Consider the following 15412-nt stretch of genomic DNA (forward strand, 5'->3'; position numbering starts at 1 on the left):
AAATAGAAGCCAAGGTGTTGTTTGTGCGGCAGGGCACCATGCCACAGCAGGATGCTTCAAGGATGGGGACGGGGATGGTGTCCATGGCCACGCACCCGTGGCTGAGACCTACGCTGCTACCCTGGTGCCATCCTCAGGCGGCAGCAGCCGGCGCTGCGGGGCCGTTGGCTCCTTTTGCCTACTTTTTTAAAACACTCTTTAATTTTTACTCCCCCGAGGACCGGGACGGGCTGCTTTTTATCCCCTCAAGATTTAAGATTCCCCCCAGAACCACGCAAACACACCTCCTTCCCCCGCCTCCCGGCCAGCCCCCACCTCCCCCGAGGGGAGGCGGGCGGCCGCCCTACCTGGCGCCCTCTGCCCGGGGAGGAGCGCACCGCGCCGCCCCGGCCCCGACACCACCGACACCGGCACCGGCACCGGCACCGGCACCGACACCGGCACCGGGCCGCCGAGCAGGTGGGCCCAGAGGGGGGCGAGGGGTGCCCGGTGTCCCCGTCCCGCCTCGCCCGGTGTCAGCGCGGCGGGGAGGCGCCGGCGGCGGGGGCCGGCCCCGGGGCGAGGCGGCCGCCGGGGGGACCGGGGGGCTGCGGCGGGATGAGGTTTTGGGGTCTTGGGGTTTTGGGGTTTGGGGGTCTGTGAAACTTGGAGCTCTCCTGCGGGGCCGGGGAGGGCTGGGGTGCCCCCGCCTGCGGGGTGCGGTTATTGCTGTGGAGGGAGTGGGGCTGCACTAGTGGCAGGGCTGGTGTGGTGCTGCTCTGTTTTTTTTTTGTTTTTTTTTTTTTTCCCCCAAAGGGGCTGTTTTTGCACAGCATCGGATGCGAAGAACTTTTTATTTTCTTGTTATCTTTAAAGTTATTCTTTAAAGTAGTTGTGCTGGAATAGGACCGCTGAGGGAAGGAGGGTTGGATAACCATAAGCGCTGCGGTGCGTAGATGCCTGTGTAGCTGTCACCGGAGGGGGTTGCTGGAGAAGCATCCCCAAGAAGCTTTTATTTATTATTTATTAATAATAAATCAGCATGCTTCAAACCATGAGTGAAATCTGGTTGTTCCTGCACCGGTCAGTTTGCGGAAACGCGGGGCAATGGGGTGATGGGAGCAGCACAAACCGGCTGGGACGAGGTGGAGGAAGGAGGGACACAGCCAGGCCAGGTGCCGCTTTGGGAGGGCGGTGTGAAGTGAGGGGTCTCAAAGTATGACTTAGAGGAAGAGACAACAAGGTTTACAATTAGAGGTTGATGGTTTCAACACAGAACTGTCACAGGACAGCCTGGATTTAGGGGCTAAAATTTTGGAGTGCTTCTGCTGCTTCAGACAGTGTGATGTTGCTGAAATTGTGGTAACAGCGGTATTTGTGATCACGTATGCTGCACGATTAGAAATGTTGAACTCCCCCTGACACAGTCAGTGTTTCAAGTTCCGCTTCTATATGCAGCACAAACTCAGGTTTATTTTACGATGTGCGAGCGTTTGTGTAATCATCGTTACAGCCTTCAGTTCGCATCCTTTGCACTGAAAAACAAGCCACAGGGGAGACGACCAAGGAAATGAATACAAGTTAATTCTGTGATGGCAGTTTGCTCTGGGCTGCCTGTTAGGTACGTGTGCATGCAGACGGTTCCCTTCGCTGCGTGGCCCCGTGACCCCAAGCAGTGTCCCGGCTGGAATGTGCGGGCGGCACGGTCACTGCTGCCGCCCACAGCTGGCGAGGGACTTTGCCCGGTGCGAGGTGGAGAGATTCAATCTGCGTCAACTACCAGCTTCCATGTACAAACTAAAGTACAAGAAGCTCAGTGTGGGATCCCTGCAGAGGACTGTGTAAGTGTGTTTTGTTTCAGTGACAGTGTTCTGGATGTTTTGCTTTAGGAGATGATGCCAGAATGTGAGTTAGACTCATAGGCAGAAAAAAATTCTGTGGGAGTTGATTCCTCCTGTAGGAGATCCTGGAAGGGGATGGGGCTTAGCAACAGACACACAGCCCCTCTTGATGTTACGGTGTCGTTGTTACTAAACATTTTTGTCTACAACATCTTGTTAAGATTCAGGCTCCAGTATGCTAAGTGGTATGTAAAACTGCACAAATGTATGGTGCCTGTGCCAGCTTGCAATGTAAGTACAAAACTTGATTTAAAAAAAAAAAAAAATCAAGGGTATGCATTGTATGGAGACAGGGTGTAGAAACAGTTTGATCAGCTTTGCATACAGGCTTTGGTCATGTAGGGGCAGGTGCAGAGCTGGATTCATTAAGTGCAATGCGCAGATCATTTGTAGTTTGGTTCTATTCCTGAAGAAGATTCAGATGCATCTGAGATTCTGATTCTGAGCTGGAAAGAGCAACATATGCTGTATTTATCAAATTATATGGTACAATACAAAGTGACTGCCTTCTTTTTTCTTTTTCTCTCTCCATCTCCAGTGGCTCCTCCAAAAGGAAATATAAATAAACGAAAGTGTAAAGATACTGTAGCGTCTCAGTTTCAGTTGCCACAATACATCAGGAAGGGCCATGCTAGGAATCCCTGTATGATGACTATTAAACTTGAATTTTCAGGAAGTATTTGAAAAATTTTAAACAGTAAATCAAAACATAGTGGTATTTCATCTCACTAATTATACCATAAGAGTCAGCAGTGCTTGCTGAATATCTCATCTTAGCAGCACAGTATATATGCTAATAGATGCTTTTTGTACTTCAAAAAGGTCATTTATTGTTTGATGAGGTCAGTATTTTGGGAAATTAATTGTCATCTGAAAAGAAGACCTTGAACTGAAAACAGTCCCTTAGTCATAACAAATAGAAGAGTATTTGCACATTTTAAGAGATAAATGTTGAAAGCTTCAAAGCTGAATAGCATACGATTTAGTATTTTAAATTAACTATAAAATAAATGATAATGATACTAAAATATCCGTCAAATGTTTAGGATTTTAAACACATTCCAGCTCCAAAGTGAACTAGAGCAATGAAAGGATTGGCATCAGACTTTGTATGTTTTGTTAGTCAGAAATACATGATTTTTCTATGGAAGTTTTTCTTCCCTCTGCTCAGCGACTGGGACAAGCTCTGTTTAGTTATCAAAAGTAGGTGAGAAGACTGGTCTAGGTCAGTTCAGCTCTCTTCCCTTGGACTTGCATAGTTGAGTTGTCCTGGATGTGTGTGAGCATCAGACACATTATTATGTGGGTATTTTACAACATTCATTTTCAGATCTAATACATCAGACCACAGATGAAAAGTTGAAGCAGATGACTGCTCTGGGAAAATGATAATGGGCTCTGTTGTGCCACAATACAGATTACTTGCTTCTACAGAGTATATGTAAAATTAATATCTAAATATATCTAAGTAAAATGTAATATCCAATAAATTCTTCAGGCTAAAAGTCTTCAGTACACACCTAACACTGAGCTACCAGTGACTGCTATGCAGCTTTGAGGTAAAGCTTCTGGAACACCTTTACAGTTCGAGATTTTCCGCAATTTTTCTGTCCTCTCCCATGAAATAGTTACTCTTTTTGAAAGACTGAAGCTTTCTGAAAATGGGCTGACAGTAGCAAACCCTTACTGGCACTTCAGATTTGCTTACTAATCTCTGGTCACTCTGCATCAAGGTGATCCAGAGGCTTTGTAGGCAGGATGACCAATGGTGTGAATTGTGCTATGTTTGCAAACTGAAAAGATGTCCTCAGGGCTTCAAAGTCTGAGAGAGAAATAGTGTATCTTTAGACCAAATTGTGTGCTTTTGAATGTGCCTACCTGAAATTGACTTCTGAGAATCTTCAAGTGGCTTCATTCAGTATTACATACGACACCTTTGGATCGCTCTGAAAGCATGTGAAACAACTAAATTTTCATAAGGTGTGAAAAGCATGCTTTCATGCCTTGGTAATTCAGACAACAGCTGAGATGGATTTCCTCTGGACTACCAGAAATAACTCTCTCTCGGATAAGGTCACAGAAGAGAAGCCTGATTCTTTGTTGGGTTGACCCCATGTCATCACTGCCTGCTGATAAGAGCAGGTTCCCTGTTTGACCAGCGTGGTATCATCCTGTAGTCTGGCTGGGCAGACAAGGGCACCAAAACAGCTATGCTATAGCTACACTACAAGTGATAACACAAAGTGAAAAACAGAGGAAAACTGGACTGAAGGTTCCAAGATAAAATTCACTGGGGTTATAAGAACAGAATGTTCAGCATGAAAGCATTTGCTCAGTTTTGATACTGCTCTTACAAATGCCTACGAAAACTAGTTAGTCTATCATGCACTCTCTTCATTATAAATAACAAAAAATAAATAAAAAAAAAAAGAAGAAGAAGGAGAGCAGAGTATGGCATCTGCTTACAATGGAGGTCTTGGGTCCTCCTTTTGATCCTCCTTTTTATCCTCGTGTTTGAAGTTATTATGTTATTGCTTTCCTAGCTGGCATCGCTTTGTGCAGTGAAAATTGTCACAGAGCAGCGCTGCTGACTGCGTGTACAATACCCCTGGCAGATCGGGGGCTTTTGTCCAAGTCAGTCACGCTTTTGTCGTGTGCTAAAGAAGAAATTTGAAAAGCATTGTATCTGTCCAAAATCTATAGATCTGCTGTATTAGTTGAATAGATGTAAAGAAAATCAAAAGGAGCAGAGAAGGCAAGCAAGGCTTGCATACCAGGCAAACAGCACATTTTTTTAGCAGCTTGTTTTCAGAAGGAATGTTTGCTCCTCTTGGCGATGCATGAATCACTGCAAAAGTATCTGCCAAATTCTGTCTAGGATTTGGTCAGAAATATTCTTCGATTGATCAGTTGTGCAAGCCCAAATAGCTTAGCACACGTTAGGGATGTTACTTGCTTGTGCTACGTCAGCTTGCTAATTGCTTAAGTTTTCAGAATTAAACCTAAGAAACTGGGAACGGTTCTACTGAAAACAATGGAAAATTTAGCATGAGAAATAATGAGAGATGTATTGGTCCCTAAATTAGTAAATTGTCAGAGGGGGTGGAGACTGTCGTGTACTGTGTGAGTGACAGGAGTGGGGCCCAACAGGGCATTTAATGCAGAATGAAAGTCTTTTTTAGCCTTGAAATGACTAAGAAGCAAGGAAATTATGCAAAAGCAGATTGTGGAAAGTGTTCTTGGATCAAGTGATCATGAGTCTACATTGACTTAGCAGTAGGATAAATAGTGCAGTGCTATGCAGGGGTACCTGAGCTAGCTTAGCACAGCAGCAGAATGTGTATGCTGTAGTTGCTTTGCTGCTTTCCTCTGCCCAGACTGGATTTTACCTGTTCTTTTCATTTTGTTTTGTTTGGTTTGGTTTGGTTTGTTTGTTTTTGTATTTTTTGTTTGTTTTGCTTTTGTTGTTGTTTTGTTTTGTTTTCCCAATATTCAGTCTTGTACAAGACCATCAGGTGAGGCTTTGTACACTGGCATTATAACTTATCTACTTTAGTCAGGATATAGCTCCTGACTGGAAATCACATTTCCTTTTCACAGCTAGGTCAGCCTAATCCTGCATTTCTTCCATTTCTCTCAGTATTGGCAACCTGTGCTGAAGCTCTGGTATCACCATGCAGTTATCTACTTGTGCACCATGTGCAGGGTTTCTTTTGACAGCTCAACCTTTGAAGTGAACAGTCTCAGTTTGTCTTGCAGGCATCAGCAGCAGGTGACAGGTGAGGTGAACGGTGAAAGGAGCAAAGGACAAAAGGGAGTGGGAACAGAGAGACCAGTAAACCACTAGAAAAGGAGAGAGACTAACACAGAAAAAAAGAAAAGTACCAAATCCAAACTGGTAGAAGTGAACACTGAGTCCAAAACCACCATAAAACTTGGTTCCAGAGTCAGTTTAAATGAGTCCTCCTCTTTCCCCTGCTTGGTCTGATGGGAGGAGATACTGGCTACCATGGAAATAGTCTTGGGAGCTCATTGTGGCATCAAGCTATTGCTATATTAACTAATCTACTTGTTCAGAGAAGGAAAAATGTGGGAAACCGCTTTGCTTCTTTGTGTCTATGATGATGTCACTTCAAACAATCTTCTAATGTCATTTAATCCCTTTGAATTACTTTCCTTCTTCAGCAGGCAACAAAGGAAGTTGGCTATTTCTGGATGTCTGGTGTTGGTTGCTTATTCCGTGTGTATGTGTAGATATCCATCACATTGTCCACTCTGAGTATGGTGACTTGCACAAAGAATTACAGCTCAAGTCCTTTAATAAATTGAAGGTCTGAATCTCCAATTTAGTAAAACTCAGATCGCTTCCTCTGAGAACTTTGTTTTCCTGTGAATTCAGAACCGGGTCAGCAGATCAAAGCACCTTTTGTCTTCGACTTTTTAGGGAATTACCAGTTACAAATGACTTTGCAATCTGTTATTCTTTGTATAAAGTGAAACCATTGTCCTGAGTAAATGGATGTAAATGGAGCTAGATATTTTGTCTATTGACTTAAATGATAATTTTCTGTACAAGAAAGAATATTTACATTTGTATGCACATAGTAAGTTTTATACATTTATTGCCTATGACACTTAGGAGCAGTAAAAACACTTTGTATTTTATTTATTTCAGAACACTGAATTACTTAAAGTACTAAAAATGCAACATTATGGTAATGTAGCTAGGCTCCCTTAGTAACCTAGGGGTTTATATACCTTTTAACTGCAAGTATACAACCCTTACCCTGCTGTAAAGAACATCTAAGGTAAAATCATCAATTATGACATTGAAATGAAGCAGGAGTTTCAACAGGATTGGCAGATAAGAGCAGGAAAGTAAGATTGTGTAAGCACATTCAGAATTTGCAGTTTAGCTTGTCAGGACATTAGTGCAAGCATTTTTACCACTGGAAATACATTTGGAAGGGGAATGAGGTAATCACAGCTTCACTGAAAACCTGGAGCAAAACTTGCAGTTCTCTCTTTGAGGTGCTGATTTCCCTGGAAACTTATTCTCACAGGTGGTGAGACCATCGCATTTTACATCCCTTATGAAAGACAATTACCCAATTACCCTTCCAGCACGCAGCGACCACCACCCCGTCCTGAGGCACGATATTGATACTGTCTTGTAGGGAAGGATGACTCACGTTGCAGTGCCAGACTCATTTTCCTTGCTTTGTGAGTACTAGAAATTGTAGAGATTGGCCTGATATGGCATCCATGGTGTTTTCTGTGAACTCATATTTGCGAGATGGAAAGTTGAGAAGGTTTAAAGGATCTTTAATGGATCTTTAATGAAGCATCATGTGGTTGAAAGTGAAAATTTTAGAAAGATTTGAGACATGGCTTTCATGAGTCTTGGAGTCTTCTAGCACCCAATTTTGCAAATTCTTTTCACTTGATTGGCATTTAAAAACAGAAGTCTGTTGAGCTGAGTAACAGATATGAAAAAGCAAGATTACGAATACTGCCTTTTAATGCTAGCAACATAATTGGAAGGAAAAACTTTCTTATTGTAGGAGAATTGATTAACAGCTGTAGGAATTTCTTTGGTGGAAACCATTCTATGTACAGGTATACTTTTAAAATCTCTCAGTAGTATATGAATGACTATAATGTAAATAAATATATGTTATTATTAAAAACTACATGAAAACATACAATTTGGTTCTTTGCAGAGACCGCAAACTTTGAAGTATAACTTGGACCATGAGATTGCCTCTACTGAAAGAGCTCAAGTGTTGTCCACACTGAAACACTTGAAGAGTATAAAAGCAAACGGTCGTCTTCAGACTGTGGCAGTGACCTTGAACGTCAGCTGAGCTACACTTTCTTTATTTAGCTTAGGCCAATGATTAACTTTGCTAATGACTGTATATCAAATTCACCATTGTTTATGTATATGGCTGTGAAGTTGGCCCTGTCTCTCTTTGTGTGGATGATACAGTATATTTAAAGGAAACCCTTTGTAAAATTGTTTCCTTTGCAAAGATGCATCTTTGTGAACATCCTAATTGCTTCCAATCTACCTCAGTTGTCTTTGGATTCTTTAGCTTGAGGTTAGCAATACTGTAGGCATAATATATTTCTTCTTATGTGTAGTTCTGTTCCCTTAGTCCTGATTTAAGAGAGGATGACAATTTTCTTATTCTGCAGCGTTCCAGCAATTATTTCTCTATGGTAGATCCCCACAGAGCACAGGAAGCTCCACCCTGAAATAGTCATGTATAGGGAATATGAAGTCATCTGCACAGCTTTGCCTCTGAAGGAAGGTTTGTCAAGACACAGCACTTTAATTTGTAGCCTCAGCACCATGGGGAACCCAGCAGAGATATCTGCCCACGGCACACATGGAAGCAAGGCGTCTTCAAGTTCCTGTAATCGGCACTAGGTCAGCCTTGGCTGGTTAGCTGTAGTGTTATCAGGCTCCTGACAGAACAAGAGCTGCACTGCGTTGTGGGCTTTTTTTTACAGGCAGAAATGGGATGCAGCCCTCAGCTGGATCAAGCCTGGTGGAAATATTCCAAGCTGAGGAGAATTTACATTACTTGGCTTAAATGCAGAATACTGTTAACGTGCTGCGAGACAATTGCACAAACCCTGTGTAGGCAAATGCTTCCTAAGAATGTTTCATTGGATATTAAATGGAGGAAGAGTCCCCGTGGTTTGTACATTTCAATGGAAATGGAAAAGCCAGATTCTCCTTTCAGTTGCGCTGATGTAAATGGGGGCTGAGAGCAGAAATTTCTCATAAATTGTATACAATCCAAGGTACAGGCTGTTAGGAAATGGTGAAAGACTTTAGTTTTATTAGTCAGTTCTGGGAGTTTACCTGTGAATGTCTTACAATATATATAGTAAGATGGGTTGTGTATGAGACTTTATATTGCTGGTGAGCTACACAAGAAGGTCGTAAGAGTTTCATGCTTTCCCACTGCTCTTGAGTCTCTCAAATACAGCAGAGGCCATCAAGTATTTTGTGAACAGCGTTGTTTTTGCAGAGGATAGAGACTGCAAGGATACTCAGAGACTCTTCGATTCTTTTTTGTTTTGTTCTCTAAACACATTAAATCATTCCCACTGCAAACAGTAGAAGGAAGTGTAGTATATGATGCTTAAAAATTACATGTTTTGATTTCTGTGATAGTTAAAAACTAAAATGGTTCATTCCAAACAGGGTCTTTTTCTGCATCATTTCCAGTTGCGTGGTAGTGACAGCAGAAAAAATTAATCTGTCTGTCTAACACACATATACTTTGCTCCCTTTCTTCTCTTTTCTGCCTCTATGTATGTTACACTGGCATTAAAACATTTGTGGTGTGCTTGTACCAGTGATTTCAGCTGTTCTTCAGTGATGGTTGACAGGAACAAGTGTGGGCACAATTAATCTCATTGTCTGCTTTTCAGATCCTGAGAGTTGAACAGCTGCTTATTAATGCTGCTTGTGTAACTTTGCAATTTTCTAGATTTCTGTTGAAATATAAGGACTGTTAAAATAAAAGGTAGAATTCAGAACAGCATGATTAATGGAGATGTATATGATTATATAAAAGCTGACTAAAAGTTAATTTGTGGTCCACTTTTATTCTTCAGTTTTTGATCTACAAGGTAAGGCCAATATTTTAGAGAAGTTTTCCTGCACAGCTGTGAAATATTCACCCCAGCCTTCTTATGAAGCAAAAATTTGTACATTTCCCTAAAGCTGAATTACCAACGATCTCAAATCCAGTAATAGTGAATCCACCGCTTCCCTGGGCAACCCATTCCAATGTCTCCTCATTTCCAACCTGAACCTATGGAAAGCTTTTGGATCAGGGCTTGTGTACGCCTGGCAGCTGGGCAGGGTGAGACCAGATCTATATAAAAGCATAGGCAGCTATGCTGAGTTGTCTGCAGGTGAATCTAACAGGGCTGAGAGAGCAGTTACTGAAGAGAAAAGATCTGCAATCTGCCATTTCAAAATGAAAGGCTGTATGAAGATTTTGGGACTTCAAAACTTTGGTGCTTGAGCTGTGAGTTGAGGACTGTGCTTCTGTTCTTAAACCCAGCTGCTACACAAGCAAGCACTGTGAGTAGAAGCAGGGAATGGTCTGTGACACCTGAAATTACCAGCTTTAGTGCTAACATTACCAAGAGGACAAAAAAGAACAAGTGTTTATAGATCAGAGAAGAGTAATACTGTTCAATGACTGATGGGATGACTTGTGAGAAGTAAAGCAGCTTAAAAACATAACTAGTCCCAGCAAATGATTCTAATATTTCACAAAACTATATTGAGGGGCAGGAGAAATGATTTTGTGTGGTACAAGGTAGAGTCATCTGCAGTGGAGTGCAAATGGGATCAAATTAAGAGAAGGAGAAATTAGGCTGAGTGTCAGGCAATCGGAACTATGAGAGTTATTTGACTGTGAAAGAGCTCCCCAAGGGAAATAATACAAGCCACATTATTTGGGACACCTAAAATTAGACTTCAGAAAGCACTAAAATAATCTACAACCCTGCTTTGGTAGGGAGGTGGACTAGAAAGGCATATTTGGGGATTTTCCTTTTTTTTTTTTTTTCAATAAATTTTGCAATTTGGGGGTCTGATCCTCTTCAGCAAAGTGGAAGTCAAGGAAAGATTTACATTACTTTTGGCAGGAGAAAACTGAGGCTCATCACTCACAGCTTCTCCCCTCCACCTATTGCCAACATTCTAAACTCAAAACCTTTATCTTTTTATTTCTGTCCCTCAGGGATGGATCACACCCCACCCTTCTGATTATAAATAAATATATTTAAAGTTGGCTTTCCCAACACTTGCAATTTGAGTAGCAATGTGGTAATAAGGAGGGGGATTTGTTCATCCAGAATGTTTACCTTAATCTGATGATTTTTATTTTATTTTTTAGTTTATTTTTTATTTTTTTTGACAGGGAAAACAGGGTTTTACAAATGCAAACTAATGCTATTGAAACAGAGACACAAATAGAAGCAGCGTGGAGTTAAGAGGAGAAAGGACACGTGTGCCGTAAGGACACTTAGCAGCATTTCCCTCTTGTTGGACTCAACAGACTGTAGAACTGATCGTGCTACACTGTTATTTTTTAATTTTTAATTCAGAATTTACTTAGCTCATAATATGCAAATCTGTAACCCAGGCATGTTCTGAAGCTATTGTCTGAGGTTGCCAACCATATTTTAACTAGCAACTTGATGGGGAGGGGAAGAGGCAAATGAAATACAGCCTTTAACCAGGGAATAAGGGCCTCCAAATGTGTTTTGATGCATGGAAAGTGTTGCAGTCTCCTACATAATTTCCTTCAAAGACAAATTGCGTGTAAGTGAGATAGGCATGGGAATGCAGAAGAGGTTCAATTATACAACAGGCCTACGTGTTAAGATGTGTAGATCATGAAGTTGTGGCTGAACTTCAAGAGCCTGGGGTTTTTGATGTAAATTTGTTCTGAGATGCCTCCCTTTATCTACCTGTGGTCTTTTCTTTACTATCACCACCTGCTTGTGTGAATGACAGCACTCCTTCCAAGTCCTGCTTGAACAAATAGCAATGTTTTTTCATTGTGCAGGTATTAGATGTGTTCACCTTCACAGTGTAACAGTACGGTGCAAAAAGAGTGTGAGTTTGTGTGCACACGAGGGCAGAGTATCATGACTGAATTTGTGATAAGAGGCAAAGGAAAGCACAGATGCAGAATTTTCTGAAAGAAGGGACAGCTCATTTGGAGAGGATCTGGAACAGCGTGGGAGGAAAGCTATAGGGCATCTCCAATATTTTATTCAAGGGTCACGGGTTATAGCCCCCCAGAATGCGTTCTTCTCCTATATCACTGGAAAAGAGGACTCAGGATAGGTGAATGGGGTATGTGGTGACTAGTAACACCTCCTGCGCGCTGAATTTTGGGTTGTAGACGGCTGTACAGATTGGGGCTGGTACTGGGGCTGGTGAGACAGGCAGCCAGAAAACTCATCTGATTGCGTTTCACATTCTGACTTCTAAATACCAAGATCTGATTCCCATTTCCTTTCTCCCACTGCTGCTCGCCTCCAGTGTGCTTTGCCTCCTGCTGCCTTGCACATGGTCTGCCACAGGAGCGTGGGCTGTATTTTTTTTTCTCATTTGACTAAGAGCATATTTCCCAATCTAAATCCTTAACGAAGACTAAAGGCCTGTATTGCAGGGTGGAAAGATAATAACCTGCAACATATTATTAGCAGGGAAGACTCATTCTCCTTATGTCCATGTTTTTGAATGACTTCATTGAAGAAAAGAGGTATCTTTTGATAATAGCTTTTTGCACAGGACAACAATGAGGGCGGAATAGTGGATGCTGGTGATGCTGACTTTCTTGGAAAACTTCATTAAGGCATTATTAAAGTGACTGTAGCCACCTGTCTTACAGATCCGGAGTGCTTTGATATACTTACTAGTCCTTTGCATAGCATCCTCTGAGGGTGAAAGCAACTGTTGCAGAGGCTCTGCATGCTTAATTTGTAATTGATCTCCCGTAAATGGTTTTATAAGATCTTGAATCTTGTAAAGATGCAAAGCTGCACTTGCCTGTTAACATCATTGCTTCTCCCAATCTCGAGCTCTCTCATCTCAAGAAGGGCAGCTGGAATTGCCAAGGAGGGCCACAGGAATGACATGGGGTTGGGAAAGCACTGCCTCCCAATCAAGGTTTTTAAAAATAGGGCATTTGGCATAGAGAAGAGATGACTCAAGGGGGAGGCATAAGCCTTTAAATATGTGACAGTCTGCACAGAGAGGGGACAACCTGTTCTATGTCCTATTCTTTTCTTTGTCCAGAGGGAGTAAGAGATTCGTGTTCAGCTAACAGAAGGCTTTTCCAACAGTTGGGATGCTTGGAGTAGGTGGTCTCGATCATGCTATCTCCTTCACAGTGGGATATGGAGAAGAGGTTGGACAAGCACAGTCAGTAATGCCCCAGGTGCAGCTGACAGCTACCTTTCTGAAGCCTGTTCCCCCATATTTTATGGGATTTGGCTGTGGCTATTCAGTCCCTGGCCACGTGCATCCTTGTTTACACTTTTCCATCCCTGTTCCTTGAGCCTGACTGATGTTCTACAGCTTACACAACTGCTAGCTAATGCATTTCCAGCAAAGTCCAACCTGACTGCCTGTTTCATTTCCTCAGCTCACACTAGCATTGTAAATTTTCCTTTGGCTTGCTGCTGGAAGGAGTGCCCTTCCCCTACTGGAGTATGGGATGCTGCTCCCTGGCTCTCACCTGGAGGAAACTGAAGCAGTGAGGTTGTTCATTAAGCTCTCAGGTCTTGCAAAGACATTGTGGAATATTCCATGCCCTTCTTAATGAAGGAAAAATAAATAAATAAATAAGCATGTGTTAGTATCTCATCAATTCTTCAGGTACCACTTAAAAGTATTGCAAATAGTACTTATTTTCTTCTAGTAATCATGTAACTTTCAGTGTTGTGTGGACAGTAGGAGTCTTGAATGATGTCTTTGCTATGTGATAGCTTGAATAAGCCTTTCAGGCATATTTAAGTATGTCCAGGTACTTAAAGCCTCTGTAATCATCTTAACTCTAAAAATAATGCTAAAACAGAATAAAATTGAATCTTTCCTGAAACAGTGCCATCCAGTTAGTCACCTAGAAGCCAGTCAGGTTAATAGGTTGTAGGAAGAAATGTTTGGCTCAACATCCGTGATGTTGCTTAAATACAGTTCATGAGAGCCTTGTGTCAAAAGTGAAATGTGGTCAACCAAAATCTTAGTCCTTAACCCAAACTCTGCAACTTGTTAATGATTTATCTATCAGTACTGTTTTAGGTACATTAGCATGAGCTTTGCATATTGATAACCACAGCCCCTATTTGTAAATTAGCACCTAAATTAGCATCTGTTGGAAGATGTTTGTCCTTTTACTCAGTGTTTCTAAAAAATTGTTAAAAAATAACATTTTAAAATGTCAGGAAACGCCATACATTTGACTTTAGTACTTGAGCTGTCTGATCCTTACGTGGTGTTAATTAGTAATAGACCTATATTTAATGAAACTGTATAATTATTTCTTTATGTGTTATTAGTCATGTCTTTTTTTTTTTTCCATTGTAAGGGTCACTGGACTTGCTTCAAAGTTCCTTGCTGTGTGTTTCGAGCAGCAAAACCCTGGTTTAAAGTCAACAGAGCTTTTGTCCCAGCAGGAGTATCTACGTTTGGTTGACTCTGATTTGTTCTCTGCAGAATTGCATTTCAGGGCTATGGGCGAGATTAGGAGAAGGCACAGTAATTAAAGCTGGACAGGTTGGCATCTATGCATTTGGTATTCGTGGCACTTGTCCAAATATGGGAGCTTGCTCTTTGGATGAGTGTTGTCATCAGATAACTATAATGAGGCTGTTCATACTGTAGTTTTGGAAGCGGTGCAGTGCAAAAGTCTTCAGTCTGCTGAGAGCTAGAAATTTGGCTGATCTTCAGCGTACAGTGCATAAACACGTTCTTTTTTTTTTTTTTCCAGTTTTCTTTCTCCTCCCTTCCTTCCCCTCAAGGACATAGACTTTGGCTATATTTTTCATAACTGTGAAGCTAGAAATCTAACGGATGCCTGTGCCGCCGCCGCCACCGCCGCCTCCTCCACCGCCTCCACCGCCTTCTGGAGGGCCCCCTCCACCACCACCTCTGGTAAGATCGACTTTTTATTTCTATTAGCAAGAACTTAGGTATGGTAGCCAGCTCAGAGCTGCCAGAATTTTGCCGTGCATGTTCATAGCAAATATCTGGGGTGGGTGCCTGTTTTGCCAGCTTTTGTTCTTCCGTGCATTGCAGTAGTGGTCTCCAAAGTGGGGTGCAGGAAAAAATATTAGAACTTCAGAGGTGCATGTGTGTAGTTTATAAATAAGTAAACAAACATCTGTTGGGGGTGCACACTCAAAAATGTTTTACTGATAGGGCTGTGTGATCATGAAAAGTTTGAAGACCCCTGTGTTAAAGTGCATGTGGTGAGAATTTAGCATTTCTAAATACTTCTCCAGTCACAGGAAACTCATTTTTGTCTTGGTGACTTGCAGGTGGTAAGTCTTAATTTCTTCATCTTCTTTCATAAGCTTCTGTTAAGACTCACAGTGTTCAGCTGTAGGTGTTTCTCTCTCTAGCACATGCCACCTTCCTGGGGATACAGCACAATATGCTTTTATACGTGTGCAGGAACAATTACTGCTTGTAACAGATCATTACTCTGTAAGCCATGAAGTAGAACATGCACCCTGCCAGCATGTTTGCAGTAAGGGGAGGATGTTCTGCGTGGTATTACATTTTCATACCTTCACAATTATTGTACCTATGATAAAACAAGTTTAAGTTGTTCCTTGTATACTGTAACCAGTTATTCATAGTCTGGTTCTGCACTGAAATTCCTAGACCATTTCTGAAATAGTGAAACCTGGCATGTTTATGTTCAAGACATAAAATCTCTCCTTAATTTTCATTATTTTTCTGTCACTGCTGT

General features: G+C 41.9%; 1 protein-coding gene across 3 annotated transcripts in view; it reads left to right on the forward strand.

Annotated features, from left to right (window-relative positions):
- The first annotated feature begins 340 nt into the window (after positions 1–340).
- Positions 341–15412, forward strand: part of WIPF3 (WAS/WASL interacting protein family member 3) — a 37180-nt gene continuing 22108 nt past the window's right edge. For 2 of the 3 annotated variants that reach the window (XM_082753497.1, XM_082753494.1), the window contains exons 1-2: positions 341–459; positions 14426–14589. In XM_082753497.1, the coding sequence (XP_082609623.1) occupies positions 14509–14589 (81 nt within the window). In that variant the 5' untranslated portion in view covers positions 341–459; positions 14426–14508. Of the gene's footprint in view, positions 460–1691; positions 1821–14425; positions 14590–15412 lie in introns of those variants that run through there. The other variant, XM_082753495.1, reaches the window with a different exon arrangement.

Source organism: Aythya marila (assembly GCF_965140915.1).
Source record: "Aythya marila genome assembly, chromosome: 2".
In the NCBI taxonomy this organism is placed as follows: Eukaryota; Metazoa; Chordata; class Aves; order Anseriformes; family Anatidae; genus Aythya; species Aythya marila.